We start from the raw sequence: 24,450 nt of genomic DNA, 5'->3' as shown, positions 1-24,450 counted from the left end.
GGACAAATTAAAGAAGTTTTTTCTTTTGTTTTTTATGTTGTAACTTAAGTAGGGGCATAAGGGTCCTTTCCCTTCTATTTATGGTCACCCTATATATATTAATATAAGCTGGCGCCGCCAGACTATAGCAACACTGTAGCAGACTCCAAATCTCTCTTCTCTTCTCTCCTCTCTCCTCTCTTCTCTTCCTCTTCTCTTCTCCTACCTCTCTTCTCCTCTGTTCGGCTGTTAATAGTCTCTAGTTTGGCATCGGTGTCTCAATTGGATTGTATCAACTCAGCAAGCATCATAGAGACACTCTTGTTCCCAAGGAAAATAATAGTCCTGAATGCTTTTGATCTCATCCATTCAAATGTTTAGGGACCAAGTTGTGTGTCATCTTATAATGGATTTCAATATTTTGTAACTGTGAAAACCTTATTTAGTCCTAGGTTACAATAGAGAAGAAGGAGGAGAAGAAGAAGAAGAAGAAGAAGAAGAAGAAGAAGAAGGGTTCGGCCAGTAGAGGAAAATCAGTCATCTCTCTAGTCGACCCACTTGTATTTATCTCCAATAACATAGTTACAAGAAAGACCATATTGTCCCTCATAAGTTATGGGACACATAATTTAAACTTAAACAAAACAGACCTTTCACTCTCAAATAGATAAACCCAAATGACCAAAATACCCCTCAAGCTGGAGAGATATGTCATATAGTCTCAGCTTGTCACAAATATAATCTACTCTGCCCCGAGACAATCCCTTTGTAAAGAGATCTGCCCACTGATTACCTGGGCTCACTTGAGATGTGATTATCACTCCACTTATCACTTTCTCTCTCACAAAGTGACAATCGACCTGAATATGCTTGGTTCTCTCATGGAAGACTAGGTTAGAAGAGATGTGAACAGCAGTTTGATTATCACAGTATAGTCTCATGGGTTTGTCAACCGAGAACCCCATCTCTTGTAGCAAGTTCTTCAACCATACTAGTTCACATGTAGTATGAGCCATAGCTCTGTACTTAGCTTCTGCACTACTCCTTGCCACCACTATTTGTTTTTTGCTCTTCCAAGTTACAAGATTGACACGAAGGAAGGTACAATACCCTGTAGTTGATCTCCTGTCTGATATAGAACTAGCCCAATCAGCATCTGTATACCCTACTATTTCAAGAGTCCCTCCACTTTGGTATAGAAAACAACGACTTGGAGCACCCTTCAGGTACCTAACAATCCTTAGAACTGCTTCCCAATGAGGAATCCGAGGATGTTGCATAAACATTCAACCTGACATTAAGTTCTATAGGAGTCTCTGCTGGTTTATCACCTAACAGTCCTGTTTCTTCAAGTAGGTCAAGAACATATTTTCTTTGACATCAGTTAATTCCATGCCTTGACCTTGCAACTTCTATTCCCAGGAAGTACTTCAGCTTACCCAAATCCTTCGTATTGAAGTGGTCCTGTAGGAATTTCTTCAACCTGTCAATCCCATTACTGTCACTCCCAGTTATGACAATATCATCCACATACACCACTAGCAAGATTTTCCCATCTTTTGAGTCATGGCTGAACACAGAATGGTCTACTTTACACTGTTTCATCCCAAAGTCTTTCACTACTTCACTGAACCTGCCAAACCATGCGCGTGGAGATTGTTTCAGTCCATAAGTTGCCTTTTTGAGTCTACAAACATTATCGTCCTCCCCCTGAGCAACAAACCCTGGCGGTTGTTCCATATACACTTCCTCCATGAGATCACCATGTAAGAAAGCATTTTTTATGTCAAGTTGCACAAGAGGCCAATCATACATAGCAGCTAATGAAATCAACACCCGAACTGAACCAATTTTCGCCACAGGAGAAAATGTCTCCATATACTCCACGCCATACAGTTGATAATAGCCCTTGGCCACTAACCTGGCCTTCAATCGCTCCACACTGCCATCTAGAAAATACTTCACTGTGTAGACCCACTTACACCCAACAACATGCTTACCAGGAAGAAGAGCAGTGAGTTCCCACGTGTGATTGTGTTGTAGAGCAAAGAGTTCCTCTTCCATGGCTTGTCACCACCCTGGGGAGGTAAGGGCTTCCTGGACAGTCTTAGGAATGGAAACAGATGATAGCAATGATATAAAGTTGCGATGAGAAGCAGAAAGGTGAGTAGCTGAAACATAGTGTGAAATAGGATGAGAAGTACAAGTGTGTTTACTTTTCCATTGGGCAATATGAAGATCAAGGTCCAAGGGAGAAGAAGCAGTGACAGGATCTATCGACAAGGGCTGAATTGGAGAAGGGGCCGGTGCTCTTCTGTGATTATACACTTGTCTGATTGGTGGCCTCTCAGTAGTAACTGGCACGAGAGGTGAATCTGCAATTGGAATGGGAACCACGGGAAGGGGATCTGCAACAGGGACGGGAAGAGGAACTACGGGGGAAGGAGTACTTATACCCTTTCTGAGTCCTTGAGTAGCCAAGGAAGATGCACTTAGTAGCTCGTGCATCTAACTTGTCTAAACCAGGCACCAAGTTTTGAAAAAAACAAACACATCCAAGGAACTTGTCACATCAAGTTGCTCACGTTGTTGTTGCTGAATCTGTACATCCTGTGTCAGAGGATGATACACATTGAGCTCATTTCGGATATTCCTCAGACTTGCCTAGTATTCCTCCTAGTTTTGACTACCTTGCTTCAGATTAAAGTACTCTTGGTACAACTGGTACACCCTAATTGTATTGTCTTTCCCGGAATACAGTTTGTTAGCATGATCCCAGATTTCTTTAGTTGTATCTAGGAACATAAAGTTCATGCTAACTTTTGGTTCCATGCTATTCCACAGCCATGTCATTATTTGTGCATCTTCCTGTTCCTAGTCACTAAACCCTAGAGAATCAGAGGGTTTGTCCTCTCACACATGTTTTACTTTTTTCTTGGCTTTTGAAAACACCTCCACAGATTTTGCCCATGGCACATAATTCTCACCATTCAACTTAATAGATATCATTTAAACATTTAGGTAATCTGGAGAAATCATAACGCCTGTTTTATTGTCATTCCCATCTCGAATCGATGCCATCTTAACTAATTCACCTTACCTCACAAAGAAATTACTGCTATATGTAGAGTATTCACCTTCAAATATTCAGCACAACCTCACACACTTCCACAAAACTTATCTCACTTTCAGCACCACCAACTTCTTCAAATACACATTACACATCAAATACAAAAGCTGAAATCACTCAGTCATTAAATCAAACACCTGTACTGCACACTGCAGAACCACTCACACCCCAAATACAAGAGCTGAAATCGCTCAATCATTAAATCAAACACCTATACTGCACACTGCAGAACCATTCACACACAAAATACAAGGGCTGAAATCACTCAGCCATTAAACCAAACACTTACACTGCACTCTGCGGAACCAACTTGTACTCAGCTGAACACTGTTCACCCGAACCTGCTCTCTTCATACCATCGAATAGAGAGCTTCCTACCAATCACCACAAACAGCCACTGCACCACAAACCAGAGGCATGAAGGCCTCCTACGGAGAAAAACGACCACGCTTTTTCAACCTTTCCCTTAATCTCCCAGTGGTTCTTGAGAAATCTGCAAAACCCTAGAGAGGAGGGTGATAAAAAAAACTGGGTAAACCAGAAATCTGCAAAACCCTTGAGAAATCTTGTTTAACTTGTTGTTATAGCAAAAGTCATGTTTTGCCTTTTCCATCTTCTACCGAACATGCTTGTACAACTTTTTACCTTATTCACAGTGATGTGTGGGCGTCTCCAGTTATTTCACGTTTGGGTTATAAATATTTTGTATTGTTTATTGATGATTGTATTCGATATACATGGGTTTACTTCCTTCGAAAGAAATCAAAGGGGTCTTTCCCTTTTTAAGAACTTTCATGCTGTGATTATGACCCAATTTAAAAGCATTGTAAACATTTTGAGGTCAGATTTAGGGGAAGAGTACTTTGATGATGAGAATGGTGAGTTTCATACATACCTCAAACACCATGGTATTCAGTCCTAGAGATCTTGCCCAGGTACACCTCAACAGAATGGGGTATCTGAGTGCAAGAATCATCATATTGCTAGTATGCTGAGATCCTTGTTACAAGACTCCCATGTACCCATTACCTTCTAGGTGGAGGCAACCTGCATTGTTTTTCATCTCATCAACATTCTTCCTACTACTATCCTTGAAAATCCTTCTCCCCATCAATCCTTGTTTCATCATCCACCTAATCTATCCATGTTTTGTGTCTTTGGTTGTGTCTGTTTTGTCCATTTCCTCATAAATGCACTAAGCTAACAATTCAATCAGCTATGTGCACCTTCATGGGATATAGTATGGAACACAGGGGATTTCTCTGTTGTGATCCCAAAATCTGAAGACTGTGCATTTCTTCTAATGTCATTTTTCTTGAGAACCTTTCATTCTTTGAACATATTAGTAAATTGTCTGCACCATCCTTTTTTGTTTTGCAATATTTTGGCTCTGTAGGTGATCCTCCTCCCACATCTCTGCCACCTCAAGTTTATTTTAGGAAGCATCCAGCTCACCCATTGCCTATGCCTCCACCTCCAGCACTAGTGACTAGTCATTCCTCTCCATCCATCACTATTGTAAGTTCCTATTCCTATCCTATTGATTTGCCTTCATTTGTTCCTTTGCGTTGGTCTTCTCATGTTTCTCGTCCACCGGACCACTATGGCTTCTTTTCTAGCCATAGCTCCTTCTCAATTGTTCTGTCGTCCACAGATTTTCCTAAGTCTTATAACCAGGCTATAGCAGTTAAGCATTGGAGAGATGCTATAGACTTAGAGGTTCAGGCTTTATTAGAAAATGATACTTAGGAGCTTGTCACTCCTCCCCTAGATGCCTCCATCATTGGTAGCCGATCAATTTAAATAGTTAAACTTAAATCAAACGACACTCTAGACAGATATAAGGCCCGGTTGGTTGCTCAAGGATACAAGCAAGAATATGGAATTGACTATGATGAGACCTTTGCTCCATTGACTAAAATGACAATAGTCCATTTACTCTCGGCCATTACAGCTCTTAGACAATGGACAGTTCATTAGATGGATGTCAAGAATGCCTTTCTCCATGGGCATTTATAAGAAATAGTTTACATGAAACCACCTCCTGGCTACTATGACGATCCCCTTATGGTGTGTAAACTAAAGAAATATGTATATGGTTTTAAACAAGCTCCATGAGCTTGGTTTAACTGCTTCCATACAATGGTATTGGAGGTTGGCTTTCATCAAAGTGCTTCAGATTACTCTCTTTTCATTCTCAAGCGAGCACAGGGGTTGACTTTTCTCTTGGTATATGTTGATGATAACTTATCACCGGAGATGATGTGAATGGTATTAACAATTTAAAGCTCCTTCTCAGTAACTCCTTCAAAATGAAAGATCTTGGGCCTGTCACCTTTTTTCTTGGGCTTGAATACAACGATGTCCTCAAGGTTATTTTGTCAACCAACAAAAATATGCCTCTAATTTGGTAACACTTGCTCGCTTGGCTGATTCTAAACAAATGGATACACCTCTGGAGCTTAACCTTAAGCTAAGCAAGGATGAGGGTGATCTTCTCCCTGATGCTACTTTATATCAGCAGCTTGTAGGTAGTCTTATCTACCTAACTATGACTAGATCGGACATTTCCTATGCAATCCAGTTTGTGAGTCAATTTGTATATTCTCCACGTCAACCCCACTACTCTACAGTTCTTTGAATCATCCATTATGTCAAGGGCACTCTATCTCATGGCTTGTTTTTCTCATCTTCATCATCCACCCAGCTTTGAGCTTATGTAGATGCCAGATTGGGCAGCTTGTCCTGATACTCGTTGTTCCACTACTGGCTGGTGTATATTTCTTAGTGATTCTTTGATTTCTTGGAAATGCAAGAAATAACAAACCATTTCCAAGTCATCTACAGAAGCATAGTATAGAGCAATGCCCTCAGTGTGCAGTGAAATAGTCTGGTTCAAGGCTCTACTTCATGACTTGGACATTGATCACTCATCTGCCATCCCCCTATTTGCAGACAACATGAGTGCAATCAAGATTGCATCCAACCCAGTATTTCATGAGCGCACTAAACATATTGAGGTGGATTTCCACTTCATTCGTGATCTTCTCCTTACGGGCATCTCTCTCCCACATATCTCCTTGGGCCTACAACCTACAGACCTCTTCAAAGCCTAACATAATTTTCTTATGGACAAACTGATGCTTATCCCCCAACATCAATTTGAGGGGAAGTGTAGAGAAGATGGAGGGTAGTTATGTAATTTTATCTTTCTTGTACTTTAGTAGGCGTGTACATTAGTGTACAGCTTCTTTAATTCTTTTGTAAGGACAAACTTGTCCATTCATATTTCTTTAATATAAATACTCTCTTTTTGGGTTGGTTCGATTAGAGTGGTCAACCCTAACAGATCTGGACTATTGGCTTTGCTCTTGTCTCTTCACTTTCTCACGAACTAACAACAATTCAGCAGAGCAGATGTGATACTGGGCATCCCTCCCATTTAGCTAGGCCTCTTTATATAGCTTTTTTATAACTGAGAAAATTGCAAAATTACCCCCTGTTTATGAAATTATTGTGATACCTAAACTACACCTACATTCTCAAGGATCTTTTAAGCTTAATTATATTAAGCTTTAATTTGATCATTGCTCACTTGAGGACCTGCGGCTTTTTGGGATTGATGGAGCATTTCAAGATCAAGGCTGAAGCATTATCATGGTATATTTGGGCCCTATAGGGAATGGAGACTGTTCTTGAGCAGAGACCTAGATCTCTCATTGGCCTCAGGCTCCTATTCCATTTAAGATCTGAAAAACTTGAAGTTGAGGGTGATTCTTAGGTGATTGTCAAGTGGATGCTTGGCATATCCTTGGTCTCTGTTGTCATCACATTACTGATTTACTAGGCTACAGCCTACAGCCTTGGTGTCCATAGCGAACACCTTGCTCAGATGGATTGCAATGGTGTCTAGGGGTGATCATGGTTTGGTTAACTGAACCATTGGCACATGTTTGAAATCGAACCCTATCAATCGGTTAACCTGTTGACCTGTTCACTTCTTTGGTTTTTGGTTTTTTATATTTATAATATATATCATAAATAAATATATAAATATATAATATAAATACAACAAATCTATAATATAATATTATAAATATATAGATATTTATATATAATGCATATATATACCATCAGTTCGGTTAACCGCCAGTTTTTCATATTGATTAACCAAAACCAAACCAGTACCTTCAGTTTTTCAAAAATACCTAACTGATCGGTTCAATTAACCAGATTTTTCAGTTCAGTTTTTCAATTTTTTGTGAGCATCCCTAATGGCCAATTCATTGGCTGAAAGTTTGGATAGGAGTGGTGTTGAAAGAAGCAAGTTGTACCAAACTTCCTCTATTTAGCATAGCTTGATTGTGTCAAGTGCTTTTTCTCGTAAGTAAATGTTTAATTATTGTTAAATGGGACTTATTCCAGACTAAGGCTTCTTGAAGACTCTGGACTTTTCTGATGATAAACATTATTAATAGAAAGGCATTGGTTGTATATATTTTATATCTGAGAAGGTACAAATGTACTGTTGAAGTTATAATACCAAAATTGTTTCCTTCTGACTCTTCAGATTAATTCCCTAAAACTGAAGCTTTGTTTATTCATTATGTTTCTTTTATTTCCTGTGTATGTTGGAACTTTATCTAATGAGATTTCTCTTATAATATCACAGTTAATGAATCCTGCTTACCAAACAATGCTAGGACATCTGCGTTCTCTGTCCCTTGATAATTTCAAGAACAGATTGGAAGGATTAATAAATAGAGGAGAAGGATTTGCCACATCTGTTCGTACCTGTACTCAGTCTTCCTTACTTGACTTTGATCATGGTTGTGAAGGTATGTATGAATTATCTTTTTCCCCTTTTCTTTACTTAAATTCCTTCGCTCATTTTTAGTGGACATGGTATTTTGTAAAGCCATACATGTTTCCTGAATTCATTCTGGTTATTTAGATTGGTGGTAAGTTTATTCCAAAATATTAATGTTAGTTTTTATGTTTCATCTCTTGTGAATTTTATTACGAGGTTTATAGGAAAATCTTACTCAGAAAATCCGGCTTAAAAACTATTGTTCTTGCAAGAATTTGTTGAGCACTATTGTGTATGTCATAAGCATTGCAGGATGTTTTAGAGGTAGTTTTTGAAAGAAACATTGATGGTACTTATCAAAATTTCCATCTTTGCTTGTTGCCAAGAGGAACAGAACAATGTTGTATGGAACATTTTACTCTAAGATTGTCATGGACTTGATTATGCATTTGTGATCCATGTGGTAGTAGGGATGAGATCAGTAATCTGTAGGTTATATTGCACCAAGGTGAGAGCAGTGTTGCATGAACTCCCTCATAGAATCAACATATCTGTGTTGAACACATGTCAGAGTTTGACACTCCATGGGTTCTTGAAGACATATTTATAACATTTCCTTTTTATTTCCTACCTTGACATAAACGAAAGTTAATATTGCAAGACTATTAACATTTTTCATATCAAATGTTACTCAATACATGTCTGTCTGCACCCAATGATCCACCTTTTCCATCTATAACAAAACTACATCCAATAGTATCTCTTCCAAGACAGACAAGTCCACCCTGTCATAGATGTTGGGAAATTGATATCATTATCTTCTATTTCTTGTTAGGCCTTTTTATTCTGTTGGGATGTAGCTTGTTTTGCTTGGGTCATGGCCCTGATTCTTTCTTTTATTTTTGTTTATATCTATCCTATACAACTTATAAAGAGCAGAATTTTCTTTGTATCTTATCAACTATTGGCCTTAATATAAAAGTTAGTGGGTTATCACATTAGGATCCACGATTGAGTGCTTCCTCTCTTCTTCTATTCTTCTCTTCTTCCTATCATTGCCTCATTCCTCTCTTTCACTCACCTTTTCCAGTTGATTTATTTATTTATTTATTTATTTGTTGCTGAAATCACAAGTTGGTATTTCTCCCATCTCTGCATGGTAGACCCATGTATGTAACCCTAGGATCAACAGAGTACATGGGTGTTTGAGGTAGAACTCGGGATGGCCCAAGTTAGCATTTTACACTGCTTCAGTCTCAGGCCTTGGGGCTAGGCCCATTAAAAATTTGACAAAAGACCAACCCGAGTCCACCCAAGTTGCACCCCTAGTTTGAGGTTCTAATCATCTTTCTTTCATGTCTGCTGCCTTCTAGAGATTTTTGGAGAAAATCGAACTGCTGCCTAGAAGGTGTTCCTAGTGTGCAGCCCAAAAATCAGAAAAATGTCAGAGATATCATACCTGAGGTGAGTTAAGGTCATTTAGGAACTATTAGGACTGGCGTTTGGTGTTTGCTTAGTCTCTTTTTCATCTTAGAAGAGATCAATCTCTATTTGGAAAGGTTCTGGAGTCCCTAGAAAGATTAATCCTTGTTTTGCCTTTGCCCCAATTGTGCCAAGGTTAGATAATGCTGAGAAGTATAATGTTCCTGCAACCCTGAGTAGGAGATTGTGTTTTGTGTAATCCTCCATCTATGGAAATGTTTTTTATGTGCTTGAAATGGAAGAAGCTATTGGAAGTGGTTAAAATAATCATTGGAGTTTGGGACTTTGTTGGAGGCACTAGGAAGCCCAAAACACTAGGATTATCATTATAGTTAAGCGGGATGGTTCCAAGCACTTTGAATGAGCCCAATCGATGAGAACTGGCATTGCTAGAAGAGGAACATTGTATTATAGGGGAGGTAGCTGAACTTGATTCCTCAAATCCTCAACATGCTCAATGGCTTCAGGGAAACTACATGATAATGTCATGGATATTACTTGCAAGAAAAATTGAAGAGATTAAGTCGAAAACAAGGAAGAAGAATGTCCGTGCATTCTTCAATATATGCAAACAATGTCAATGCATTCAAGGTAGCCTCTTATCTACTAATATTTCATAAATGCACCAAACACATCAAGGTTGATTGCCACTTTATCAAGGATTAGTACCTTGTGGGCAATATTACTCTTCCATATATCTCTTCTGGACTTCAGCTGGTTGATTTCTTCACTGAGGCTATAACTCATGTTTGACACCAATTTTTAGTTGACAAGCTGATGCTTGTACCACCGTGTTTAGGATTAAAAATATATAATATATATGATGTAAATATATATATATATAAGGCTTTAGGGACCAGATTTGACAGCTGCCAACTTCACATAAACTTAAATTTTAAATTATTCCGGTTATGGTGGGAGTTAAGCAACCACCCCACGTATGGAGAGTGGGGAGGTTGCCCTAACCTTCCTACCCATAACTGCCTCCTCTATATAAGGAAGAGAGGAGAGGAAAAAGGGGCGGCAGATAGAGAAAAGAGAGAAGAGAAGGAGATAAAAGAGAGAAAAAAAGGAGAGAAGAGAGAAAATAGAGGAGGGAACTCGTAGTTCTGCTAATTGAAGTGGTTAAGGATAAGTATACTCAGGTACATATCTTACTTTTTTTCTCTTGTCTTCTTTCCCTTTAAATTTTATCTACTTTCAATCCTTATCTTTCTTCTTTCTCTCTCTCTAGAGTTCTGTTAGAACTCAAAATCTTATTTCAATTTATATATATATATATAGCGGATTCTATCCACCACAAAAGAATGTGATAAAACAGATAAAAAAAGAGACTAGTACTTGGGAACCATTGTTCGTTCGGTGGATCCTATCTGTAGAGAAAGTTAATAGTGTTTGTGGTTCCAACCCCACACTTATTTGTCTTATTATGTTTTTATTTTCTTTTATAATTTGGCCGGCTAGGCCTTTTTTGTTTATCTCTTTTAATTTGTGTTTTAGTCTAAGTAGGGGTATTAGAGTAACTCCTACTCTTGTAAGGAGATTAGTGTTTATAAATAGCAAATAATGGGGCGGCAGTAATTTACACAACCAAACCCCTTCTTTCTTTCTCTCTTCTTTTTTCTCTCTTTCTTCTCTATCAAACCTGTGTTTCTTTTCTTAAATTACATCAACCACTGCAGCATTCTTTTTGTTTTGTTCAAGTTGGTATCAGAGCACGATCTAGGGCTTCTCATGCGAGTCTAACCCAGCCAACCACATGAAAATTACCTAGGGCTGGAAGATTAGAAAGGAGCTTTTTTTGGCCTGATTCTTGGAGGTTACCTGAGATCTTTAGCAGCTGTCCGAAGATTGGAGAGTGTCTTTTGGTAATCAGGAAGAGTCAGAGAAGGTTGAAGGAATCAAGATTGAAGGTGGCAATCAGAGTTTTATAAAGAATCAGAGTTCTCTGGGTAAGTTTTTCATCTATTCTTGAGGCCAGCAGCAGTAAGAGATAAGTTAGATTTATCTAGAAGGTGCGGCTGAAAAAAAAAACTAAATTTTCTAGGGTTTATTTTCAACCCTACGAACTATTTTTGGACTAAGATCTTTTCTTGTGAGAAAAAAACTGAGTTTTCTAGGGTTTATTCTTAACCCTAAGAACTGTTTTTGGCCTGAGAGCTTTTCTTGGAGGGTGCGGCTGGAAAAGATCTGCCTTGAACCTTTCTTTTGGAGGGTGCGGCTAAAAAACCTGATTGTGATTATTGGACTGATTATAGTCCAGGTTTGTCTACTAGGGAGTTGACTTTTTTTACTGTGTTTGCTCTCTTGGAAGGGATCTATTTGCTAAGATTAAATTCTGGGTTGTCTTCTCTAATTTTAGTGTTGCAGAAAAAAAATATATATCCTTTTTAGGTCTTCTTCTTGGATTTTTTAGCTTATTAGTGCTCTCTTGGAATGGAGAAGTTTGGAAGTGAGTTAAAAACACAAGGGGAAGGACTTTTTGGGACTGGTAACATGACTGAAAACTCTTTTCAGATTACCATTGTTAGATTTGATGGAACCAATTACTTGGAGTTGGCCCAATCAGCAATGATGACTATTGGAGGAAGAGGTAAATTAGGTTATGTGACTGGGGATACAAAGAGCCAGCAGAGGAAGATAAATCACATCCGAAATGGGTTCAAGAGAATTACTTAGTAATGACTTGGCTATGTAATTCTATGCAGCCCCACATCAGCCAAAACTCTCTGGGTAAAAACAGCCAAGGAGATTTGGGACAATATGAAGGAGACTTATTCCCCACCACTCAATGTTGCTAGGGCTTATGAGCTGAAGTGTGAAGTGAATAACCTCAAGCAAGGGGAGAAGCCAATTTCAATGTATTTTGCAACTCTGAAATCCCTTTGGCATGAAATTGATCACTTGGAAACTATTGAATGGGAAAGCCAGAGGGATGCAGCAACATATGGAAAACTGATTGAAACAAATAGAGTTTTTGAGTTCTTAGCCGGTCTAAACTCAGAATTTGATATTATAAGGCAGCAACTTCTCACTAGGGAGAGTGTGACTTTATCTCAGGCCTACTCATTAGTCTACAGTGAACAGAGTAGGAGGAAGGTTATGCTATTTTTTCAGCCCACAAAAGTAGCCTTGGCAGCAACAAAATCTAAGGTTGGAGGGGAAAAGGAAAGGGAAATTAAGAAGGAAGACAAAAGAGATTTTTTTTGTGATCATTGCAAGAAGCCCAAACACAGTAAGGACACCTGTTGGAAGTTGCATCCTCACCTAATGCCAGCTAGACTTAGAAACAAGAAGGGGAGTGCTAATGTAGCAACTACTACTGACAGTACATCTTCTTCCAGCACAAGGACCACATCCTTGGATGCTTTAGCAGCTGTCCAGGCTGCACTGACACAGCTAGAGAATGAAGCTGGTATTTCTAGATCTACATCTCAATCTTTAGCTTCCACACCTGCTCATCCTACTTCAGCCCTTGCTCATATAGGTAGAAGAGCTACCACATGTCATGCTTCTGTTCCAGGTAACACTAGACCTTTCTGGGTAATAGATTCAAGTGCTTCAGACCATATGACTAGCTTATCTACTTTGTTTACCACCTATCGTTTATCCTCTAGGAGAGACAGAGTTTCTATTGCTGATGGCTCCCTTGTGCCAATTTCTGGCAAGGGAGACATCAGATTGTTTGATGCCATCACCCTATCCTCACTTTTGCATGTTCCCAAGCCTAGTGCTAACTTGCTTTCAGTTAGTAGTATTACTAAAAATCAAAACTGTTCAGTAACCTTTTATCTTGATCGGTGTGTTTTTCAGGATCTAGATGCAAAGAAGGTGATTAGGATTGGCTGTGAGATGAATGGAGTTTACCTGTGATGATGATATCATCCACATACACTATCAATACAACAACCTGTTCCTGACATCTTTCCACAAAGAGTGTGTGATCGAACTGACATTGCTTGAACCCTAAATGCTGAACTGCCATATGAAATGTACTGAACCAAGCCCTAGGAGATTGTTTCAAACCATAGAGAGACTTTCTTGGCTTAAACACCTTATTCAAACTTCCCTTGGCACAAAATCTCGGGGGTTGAACCATGTACACCTCCTCCACTAGGTCACCATTTAAAAAGGCATTCTTAATGTCTAGTTGATGCAATTCCCAATCAAGATTAGTAGCTAATGATAGAAGAACTCGAATTGAGTTCATCTTAGCTACTGGAGCAAATGTCTCATCATAGTCAACTTCGTACACTTGAGTGTACCCTTTGGCTACTAATCTTGCTTTATACCGTTCAACTGTCCCATCCACCTTGTGCTTAACTGTAAACACCCACTTACACCCCACTGGGTCTTTCCCCCTTGGAAGATCCACTAATTCCCAAGTTTGATTTTTATGGAGGGCATTAATCTCCTCCTTCATAGCATCTATCCATTCAGGGTATTTTAAGGCTTCTGCAACATTTTTGGGTACAGGGATACAATCAATTGTAGATAGGAAGGCTTGATATGAGGGGGAAATGTGATCATAGGAGACATACTAGGTGATGGGCTGTTTGGAAGTGCATGACCTGACTCCCTTTCTTTGAGCAATAGGAATGTCAAGGTCATCCACAGTAGGAGCAAGGGTGTTAATAGGTATAGCAGGGTTTGGACTTACCACCTGGGAGTTTAACGGTGTCAGATGTTCAATGTTTGGTAGTTCCACATCTCTGTCACATTGTTGATCCCTACGGCGTGTATGTTGGAAGACACGAAAGGGGGCCAGGTCTGGAATAGAAGGAAGAGAGACTTGGCGGACTTGAACCTGCTTCTCCTCTTCCACACTACTCTCCCGCTTAGGAGAAGCAAGGATGAACAGTTCAGACTCAAAGAAGGATACATCCATAGAGACAAAAAATTTATGACTAATGGGATCAAAGCACCGATACCTCTTTTGAGAGGAGGGATACCCCAGAAAGATACAAGGAATGGACCGAGGTCTAACTTTCACCAAAATGGAGACAAATCATAGACAAAAGCACGACAACCAAAGACTCTCATGGGAATAGAAAATAGAGGGGACTGAGGGAACAACAACTGATGAGGGGCCATGTAGTTCAGCACTCTGGAGGGCATGCGATTGATGACATAAGCGGCTGCAAGTATAGCATTCATCCAAAACCTCTTTGGAACATTCATGTGTAACATCACCCCTCGAGCTACCTCAAGAAGGTGTTTGTTTTTTCTTTTGGCAACACCATTTTGTTGCGGTGTTCTTGCGCATGAGCTCCTATGAATAGATCCATGGGAGGCAAAGAACTCATTATGCTCACCATGGAAGTATTCCTTGGCATTATCTGATTGAAAGATTTGTATTTCAACATGGAACTGTGTAAACACCCTCCGTTGGAAGTCTTGCACGATCTTTGGAACTTCATCTCTGCTACGCATCGAGAATACCCATGTATAGCGAGAAAAATCATCGGTCATGGTGATAAAGTACTTATACCCGCCCTCAGAGATTATGGTAGTAGGCCCCATACATCAGAATACACAACATGAAAAGGAAAACTGGATCTTTTATTAATTGAATGAAAGGTTATTCTACATTGTTTGCTCAACTGACATGTTTGACTCTAGAAATCGGACACTGAACATGACTTAAATAAAAATGGAAACAAAGACTTCACTATTTCAAAAGAAGCACGACCCAACCGACTATGCCACAAAAAAAATTGACTCTTATTTGACTGACTATATGACTCCGAGGACGACACCGAGAGACCAGCTTTGTTGTCGAGAATATAGAGACCATCCACTAGGCTTCCTCTACCAATCGTCCTCCCAGAAGTTAGATCCTGAAAAACACATGAACCAGGAAAAAAGGTTACACTACAGTTTAAAGAGTTTGTGATGCTACTGATTGAAAGCAAATTTATAGGAAGTTGGGGAACATGCAACACACTATTTAGGTTAAGGCCATGGGGAAGGGATATTGATCCTTGGCCTGCAATGGAGGAGAATGATCCATCTGCAAGCCTCACTTTATCCCTTCCTGACAAAAGGCTATAAGTCTGAAATAAATTTGGCTTACCGGTCATATGGTTAGAGGTCCCTGAGTCAATGATCTAAGGGGAATCAATAGTAGTGGTGACATGGAATGCAAAAGCCACATTACCTGATGTAAATGCAAATGAAGTAGGAGTACCGGTAACTGAACTATCCATCTGTCGCAAAGCCCTACCATATGACTCCAAGTGATCTCTAAAGGAATTCATGATATCTTCCTTGGCGTCAAAACTAGTAAAGTGGTCCCAGGTAGTACCAGCAACTTGAGTATCTTAGGTTGCCACATGTGCTACATTATGTGTTGTATTCGGCTTCTTCTGATCTTGCACTTTACCCTGTTCTTGGTTCTTCACTGCCTACTTGGGCTTCCCGTGAATTTCCCAACACGTGTCATGTGTATGTCGTGAACGCGGACAGTGGGTACAAAACAACTTGTCTTTATCATCAGCCTTCTTGGAGTCACTTTTCTTCCCCATATTGTTATTACCCATTGCAGCCAAAGCTACCTGTTGCTCCCCCCTACTTTCTTCAGATTGAACAAGGGCATATACCTCTTGAACCGAAGGCAACTCTTTGCTTCCTAAGATCTGAACTCTCAAGGGTTCATAAGTAGGGTTCAGTCCCAACAAGAAAGCAAACACCCGCTACTAAGAAACCAGCTTCTTATAGGCCTTAGCATCATCATCATGTTTCCACTCTATAGCCTGATAGTGATGAAATTCTTTCCATACGGAAGTAAGGGCCGAATAATAGGCAGACAAACTACGATTTCCCTGTTTATAGGTTGAGGATTCAGCTTGCAACTGGTAAATTTTGGCATAATGCCTTTGCTCAGAATAGGTGGTTTTGGCCTGTTCCCAAATCTCACTAACGGTGTCTGCCCACATAAAATTCCTCTTCACCTTGGGTTCCATGGCTGCAAGGAGCCAAGACATCACCATACTGTTTTCTTGGTCTCACCTATCATGTTCAGTTGTCTCACATTTGGGTTCTTTCACTCTGCCATTTCTGTAACCAACTTTTCCCCTTGCTGTTATATAAAGTTTCACACTTTTAGCTCACTCCAGGTAGCTCAGGCCATTTAAAGGGGTAATTGGCATGGGAAACATCATGTTTTCACCCCCCATACCAGCTGTACTACGAGTTGGTGTAACTCCAGAAACTCCAGAAGATGCTGAATCATAATTTTCCATTGAGAAGAAAAAGAAAAGGGTCACAATATACCAGAAGATCCCACGCAAACAGAATGCTGAACTCCCAAGAATTTTCCGGAAAGAGAAAAAAGTACTGCTGAAACAGTCCAGCAATAGGTCGGCCCTTAGAATATAGCCCAGTAATCAGTCCAACAACTAGTCTACCAACAGGCTACTGAAAACAGTCCATTAACAGCAATAGTTCGGCCACAAGGAGTCATTAACAAGGCCTACCAACAGTTCAACAACATCACATGATAAAAAAAGGAAACACATACCCCTGTCCAGCATGGAGATGTAAACCTCAAAACCACGGCATTCACAGCTCTTCACAGCATAGACCAGAGATAAAAGGGGGCACATACCCCTGCCCAGCACTTGTACGAAGGTGCAAAAGATCAAGATAAAGAACCCAGAAAAAATTTTCACAGCATCGGAAAATCCAGACAATGCTTTCCACAGCAGCAAACTAAGAGAGGAGGGTCATTCCAGCATCGCCCCCCTTCTATTAAGGTTTCCTTGGTGTTACGACCAAGGAGGAACCCAAAGAACAGCAGCCGCAAGAACTTTGATCAATCTGATTAGAGTTCTTGGTCTTCCACGTCCAAGAGATCAAGAGAAAGAGAGGAAAAAAAGAGGACTGAGATTTTGATGTGAAAAAAATATTTCGAGCCCCAGAATTATTGCTCTGGTACCATGTGTTCGATTGAGAAGAGAAGAAGAGAGAGAGAGAGAGAAGAGAGGTTCGATTGAGAACCAAAGACTTAAGGGCTGCCCGGCTACCAGCTTCTTATTTATATTCTCTTAACATAATAAGGCCAGTAATTACAAGAATGCCCTTGGTGGCAAATCATAATAATGAACAAATAACAAAAAATAAAAAAGGAACTAGCTGACAGCTCCTAGGTTTACTAGGCTGACAGCATACTAACAGCAAACCAAAATAAGTTTCACAACATCTTTCACGTAAAATCAAAATCAAAGGGTATTTCTTCTAGGGAATATAATTAAGGGGTTAGCAAACATAGTGCATACTTATACACCCTGAATAGGGAAACCCTAATTCTACTCAAGTTCTTTTTTTTTGTGAATGATGATCAAAACACACCGCTTAGTTTGATTGAGTGTAGAAAATCCTAGTACTAATTCCCCTTGGGAGCATTGTTATTTTATGTACCTTATATAGTGTATCATACTTGTATATACATCTGTTTTTTTCTTTGTAAGAGAAGGGCACAGTTCTCCTTTCTCATTTTGGTACCTCATTAATATAAAGTTATTCTTTGGCCGTGTACAACACTTAAAACACCATTCAACTGTCTTTGTCTTCTTCGAATTGCTTCTGACAATAGTGGGGAACTCAAAGCTAGTCATCTCTTGGATGAGCTGTAACAATTTAAGTGCTTGGGTCTATAGACAAACTCTAAGGAAGATTGTGATGTAGGACCAGCTCAATTCCAGTCCTATGAGAATGTTGAATGATCAACCTTTGATTAGAAATTTGTGACTGCTGATAACTGTAAAGGTTTCTTGAAGGAATAAGAAAGGAAACAGAGAGAGAATACCCAAAATCACTCATGTGGGGAATCACTCTAGGGTATGGGAATCACTAACTATAAATAGCATTAGCTCCAAAAAATTAAATAAACTTCATTTATCCTTGGTAAAACAGCCATACATATTTACAGACAGTAGTAGGCTCATAAGAATCCTAGTAGGACTAAAAAAAGAATTGCCATATTCCTATTTTATTTCAAAGAAGACTTAATAACTCTTAAACTACTTATTCAATGACTAAAACTTTAAACATGAACAAACTATACTAGACAAATCAAACCCTCATGCACATCTCTTGAAAAAGAAAAGAAGAAAAGAAAAGAAAAGAAAAGAGAAAGAAAAGAGAAAGAAAGAAAAAGAAAGGGAAAAAAGGAAAGAGAAAGGAAAGGAAGAAAGAAAGAAAGACAAAGATAAGAAAAAGAAAAGAGAAGGGAAGGGAAGGGAAAGGAAGAGAAGTGTTTCACTTCAATGCTGGCCTGAATGTAACTTACCAAACCTTTGAAATCCTTGTTATTTCAACCTGAATAATAAGAGTACTCCCATTTAGGGTGTCAATGGACAAGTTTGGGTTGAACACCGTCCAAATCAAAATCAGTTTGATGGATTGGACGGACCAATAAGACATATTCAATTGGATCAGTCCAGACTTAATGATCCAAAGTATTTATTTTTTCGGTTTGGACCTGGTCCATTCGTAGTGGATTTATATTGGATTGGGTAAGGCTTAACCAATATTCAGTCCATTAATAGAAAATAAGAATACAGGTGTCAATAGACTAGGTTTGGATTGGAACAAATTTAAACTAAAACCAATTTGAACATATTGGATGGCCCAGATATTGAATTGGACCGGTCCAAAATGGTCCTAAGTATTCATTGGTTTGGATTGGACCTGGTCCATTTGTAATGGATTCATATTGGACCACATCGGACTGGACCAAATCTGACCCAATTGACACCCCTACTTCCAGTTGACCTCTTCTGCTCAAAGATCCTTTCACTCCTCTCCTTCCTAGCATACCAGCCTAGTAGGGATGCAAATGAATCAGATTAGATTCAGTAAAGGGTATATCCGATCTGATTTGATAAGAAATCCAACTGATCCAAATCCAATAAGAACCCATTGGATTTTCAAGATTATGATTTGAATCCAAATCCAAATACAGTCATCTGATTTGAATCCAATTCCATTTGAATTGTAATAAAAATACTTGATCATACAACTTGATCATACATATAGATAATATATTATATAAATAATATAATAATATATAATATTTCATAACAAACGGATCTGATCAGGTCATGGTGGACCAGATTGGGGTATATTTGAATTCAATCCATTAACTAAATAGATCGACTTTTCCGATTTGATCCAATTTGTTAGGATCAAGGGAGGTAATCTGAATCCAGCACTCACCAGATCAAATTCGGATTCAAATTAGATCTGATCCAACTTATTTGCAGCCCTACAGCCTAGTGAAAAAGAGAGGAAATGATTTTTTCCCTTTCTTTATTTTGGTTGGATATAGGGGTCTTTTTATATTGCAGCATTTATGTAGTTTAGTAAGGGCAGGGTTGGTTCTTTTTGTGTGCTGTTTATTGCTTCTTTTCATCTAGTTTCAAGTTGCATACCTGTTATATATATATATATATATTTTTTTTTTGTTTTCCTTTAATGAAAGCATGCTACTATTCATTTAGATATTTCATCTCTGCTCATATTTACAAGCGTTTCAAATCAACGTAAATTCACGTTCCATGCAAGGATATGCAGTCTTCCAAAAAGCCCCTCATAAAGCATTCAATTAGTCAACCTTGCAAAAAAAATTGCTTATATTGATTTTTAATCTCTACATAGCTTCAACTGTGTGCTTATGTAGAGTATACACTTAATATGTGTCATTTATTCTTGCCTTAATTGAAGCCCATAAAAAAAATGTCACTATCTAACAGAAATGAAGATATTTATTGGACCATATCCCACATCAAAGCCTTCATGAAGCACCTGAATTGGACTTGGAGGTTAGTTTGGTAACACAAAGAAGAGTGGAGAAAGGGTTTCTCCTGTTGTTGACTTCTTAAACTTCTAAAAGGTCAGTAAGTTTCACTAATTAAGATGAAGTTGGGATGGTATGTCTTGATACAGTAGTGTCGTTCTCTCAAAATTCCTCACAATTAAACTATATCCAATAGATATGGAACGAGCCTTTTTCATATCATGGGTCGTTAAACTGCCCGGCCTGTTCTGAGTTTGATAGTCAATAAGCTTATTTTCTGTGAGCAGCATCTAGAATCTGTCTTGAAGTTGAAGATAGCTCCCCTGAACCTTTTTTTTTTTTCATTTTTGAGGTAAGTAACTTTTCTGTTAGTTTATAAATATTTCCAACCCGACTGATAGATTGTAGTCTTATTTGTGCAATCATAATAATAGTATATATGCCTTTTCTTTTAATTAATTTTGTTTTTACTATAAAAATGGTAGCATTTATGTGTTTTTTCTGAGGATGTGGTACTGAGTAGAGTGGAATGACAGAACAGGATTCATCCACCAGCTGATGAATATAGTTGTGACAGGGCTCTTCAGAATTAAGAACTAGAAAGCATATTACTTGAATTTCTGTCAGCACCTGTGTTACATCTTCTCAGATAATGCCTGTATAGATCTTTAAATATGCATTACAAGGCCATTTCAAACTGGCACGTTCTACCTGTCCATTCACTGGAATTTGATTTTTCACTCCTGAATGGGTTCTCCGCTTTCTAATCAGGTAGTTGTTTTCTTATTTTTGCAGATGCTGCTATTCAGCAGGCAAATTGGGATGTTTCAAAAGTCAGGGAAAAGTTTTGTCGAGACATTGAAGCACACGTTGAATCTATTCGTAATGCAAAGCTGTCGGAAATGATAACTAAGTATGAGGTAATGTATTTATAACATTGTTGTTCAATAATGCTCCACTGTAATATTATAATTTGTTTGTTGGTCTCTTTTGTACAAATATGAGGATCTTTCTGTCAGCTAGTGACACTAATTGGAAATACATTTGACATGCAGAAGCAACTCACTGAAACACTTACTGAACCTGTCGAATCCTTATTTGAAGCTGCTGGAAAGGACACTTGGACACTGATAAGAAGACTTGTTGGACGTGAGACTGAAGCTGCTATATCAGAATTTTCAACGGTCCTTACTGGTTTTGAGTTCGATCAAGCAGAATTTGATAAACTGGTACAGAATCTGCGTGTCTTTGCAAGAAGTATCGTGGAGAAAAAAGCAAAAGAAGAAGCTGGAAAAGTCTTGATTCGCATGAAGGATAGGTTGCCATTTGGGTTCTTTCATTTAGTACTTCATAAGCTTAATTATCCTTCCTTTCTAATCACCTTCATATTATCTTCAGGTTCTTAACAATCTTCAGTCATGATAAGGATTCAATGCCAAGAGTTTGGACTGGAAAAGAAGATATTCGGGCAATTACAAAAGAAGCCCGTGCTTCGGTAATTTGTATTTCAAGGATATTGTACCAAAAATATGTTTGAAAGGATTTCACCTAGTATCTAATATCTGAATTCTCTTTTTTTCTTGAGAAACATTGCACTAAGATTCTTTCATCATGTTGCAGGCGCTGAAGCTTTTATCAGTTATGGCAGCCATTCGCTTGGAGGACAAACCAGATAAGATTGAAAATGTTATTTTTTCTTGTCTTAAGGATTCAACTGTTGGTTTTCCTGTATCCAATGATAGGAGCATGGGAACTTCTGTGGATCCACTTGCTTCAAGCACATGGGAAGAGGTATCAGTTACTCAGTTAGTGTCTTTCAGTGGTTAAACTTAATTTGTGTCATATTTTGCTCATAATTAATGTGCATGTGGATCAGGTTCCTCCAAATAGAACACTGATTACTCCAGTGCAATGTAAGTCCTTGTGGAGACAGTTCACAGTAGAGACTGAGTATACTGTTACTCAAGCCATCTCTGCACAGGTAAGCTATTTCTTAATATATGTTCTCCAAAATTTTTCTTTTCTTTATATTTGCATTTTTTAATCAACTTGGAATACAGCTGTAGCAGTCATAGGTTTAGTTCAAAAACTGTTCAAGAGAAGAAGAAGAAAAGAAGAAATGAAAGAAAGAGAGTGCAGAGTCAAATGAGTTCTGCCGCCCCCCTCATTGGCTTTTATATGACTTAACAAAAGATGGTACAGTGACAAAAATACCCCTGTTGACTGTGACAGAGAGAAAAAACACAAAACAGTAGCTTGAAACAATGTTAAATAAAGATGGGGAAACAACTAAGTGTGCTGGTCAACATCTTTACACTCCCCCTCAAGATGGGAATAGATATTGAGAATTCCCAACTTGCATAAATTCATCTCCATCCTGACTTTAGTAATTGCCTTGGTAAAGTGATCAGCAAGCTGCATATCAGAGGCAATGTATGGAAAGCACACTTCTTGAGAGGCAACTCTCTCCCTTATAAAGTGTCGATTCGCCTTAATGTGTTTCGTCCTGTCATGCTGTATTGGGTTATGGGCAGCATTAGTAGCAGCTTGATTGTCACCAGTGTTTTAAAAGGCATGGGAGGCTTACACCTAGAGGCGCGCCTCCAGGCGAGGCGCTCCCAAAACGCCCTGAGGTGTATGCTAGGGGCACTAACACCTCTGAGGCGTATGCCTCAGGTGCAAGAGGCTTATGCCCTGGACATCTCTTGAGGTATGCTAGGATCTTCTTTTCTTTCCTTTTCTCTTTATTTCTTCTCTTTCTTTTTTTTTACTCTCCCTTTCTTTTCCTTTCCTTTTTTTTCCTTTTTCTAACCCTTCCCTGAGGCATATTCCACGACCTGGACATCTCTTGAGGTATGCTAGGATCTTCTCAACAACCAACAAATGAGTGGCTCTTGGAGAATGCATGTACTGACTAACAACACTGATAGAATCAGAAATGTCAGACCGAGTTAGACAAAGATACAAAAGTTTCCCAACTAGCCGTTGATACATGGTCTTGTCATCAAGAGGTTTAACTTCTGCACTGATCTTATGATTTAGAAGAAAAACAGTCCTTGAGAGTGTGGGACTGTTAGAATAGATGCAGAAATCAAAAGAAATCGAAAAACAGCAGAAAATACTTATTCTATGGAGTAGAAGGTGAAGAAGGAGATGGTGGCAATAAGGGTTTAGAGTATGAGAGTTTCAAACCTTACTCTCTCTCTAACACCCTAACACTATTTTATTAAGTTAAATTTGAATAATTACGAGGAGACCCTTAGTTGGGCAAGAAATTACAAAGAACATAACATAGAAAGGATGGGCCCAGAATAAGGCCCATTACAGAAAGGAACATAAACAGTAAGAAAGGATAAACAGCCTGTGGGCCATTCGGCCCATCTTCTCTACACTCCCCCTCAAGCTGAGCATAAATGTCAATCATGCCAAGCTTGCCAGGATCATGCTGAAGTTTTGCCTTGGGAATGCCCTTGGTGAGAAAATCTGCTAACTGTCCTTCAAATGTGATGAAAGGAAGACATACTTCACCCGAAGAGACCCTTTCTCGAATAAAGTGTCTATCGACTTCAATATGCTTAGTTCTATCATGTTGCACTGGGTTGTGAGCAATGTTGATGGCGCCTGATTATCACAGTACAACATCATTGGCTTGTCATGCTCAACCCCTAGTTCCTCCAATGATTTTAGCCACAATAGTTCAGAAACTCCATGTGCCATGGCCCTGTATTCTGCTTCTGCTGAAAATCGAGCAACAACCGATTGTTTCTTGCTTCTCCAAGAAACAACATTACCAGCCACCAAGCTGCAATACCTAGAAGCAATAACTCGCAGCACTGAATCCAAAGATGTTTCGGCAGTTTGACAATCCAGAAAATGAATGAAAACAACCTAGAAATCTCCTGGTTAAACCAGATTAAAAACAGCCGAATAGCTGTACAGTTTTCAAAGAAACTTTGGACACTTCAACAGTCCAAAAACAGAAAAGTAACCCAGAAATAATTGAGCACAACTTACAATCTCTGATTTAAGCTCCAAATCAGAAACCGAACTGTTCTTTTTCTCTGATTCTTCCTAGTCACCGAACCACTCTCCAAGAGATTTGAGTCTTGGGCACCCTCCAATGACCTCCAAGAATCAGGCGACACAAGTTGAAGCTTCCAGCCCTAGAACACTCTCATGTAATCGGCTGGACTACACCCACATGAGAGCCCAAGCCAAGTTCAGGCCTGCTCTGATACCAAGAAGAAA

The 24,450-nt window shown here is 39.0% G+C and overlaps 1 protein-coding gene across 3 annotated transcripts in view; it reads left to right on the top strand.

Moving 5' to 3' along the window:
* LOC104608098 (protein ROOT HAIR DEFECTIVE 3 homolog 2) overlaps nucleotides 1-24,450 on the top strand; it is a 106,062-nt gene that overhangs the window by 57,673 nt on the left and 23,939 nt on the right. For all 3 annotated transcript variants that reach the window (XM_088891200.1, XM_010273977.3, XM_088891201.1), the window contains exons 14-19: nucleotides 7,782-7,947; nucleotides 20,998-21,122; nucleotides 21,258-21,520; nucleotides 21,601-21,697; nucleotides 21,823-21,993; nucleotides 22,079-22,183. In XM_088891200.1, the coding sequence (XP_088747326.1) occupies nucleotides 7,782-7,947; nucleotides 20,998-21,122; nucleotides 21,258-21,520; nucleotides 21,601-21,697; nucleotides 21,823-21,993; nucleotides 22,079-22,183 (927 nt within the window). The remainder of the gene's footprint in view (nucleotides 1-7,781; nucleotides 7,948-20,997; nucleotides 21,123-21,257; nucleotides 21,521-21,600; nucleotides 21,698-21,822; nucleotides 21,994-22,078; nucleotides 22,184-24,450) is intronic.

The sequence above is a fragment of the Nelumbo nucifera genome, chromosome 7, assembly GCF_055504915.1.
Source record: "Nelumbo nucifera cultivar China Antique chromosome 7, China Antique-T2T, whole genome shotgun sequence".
Classification (NCBI taxonomy): domain Eukaryota; kingdom Viridiplantae; phylum Streptophyta; class Magnoliopsida; order Proteales; family Nelumbonaceae; genus Nelumbo; species Nelumbo nucifera.
This window is presented reverse-complemented; position numbering and strand designations above follow the sequence as displayed.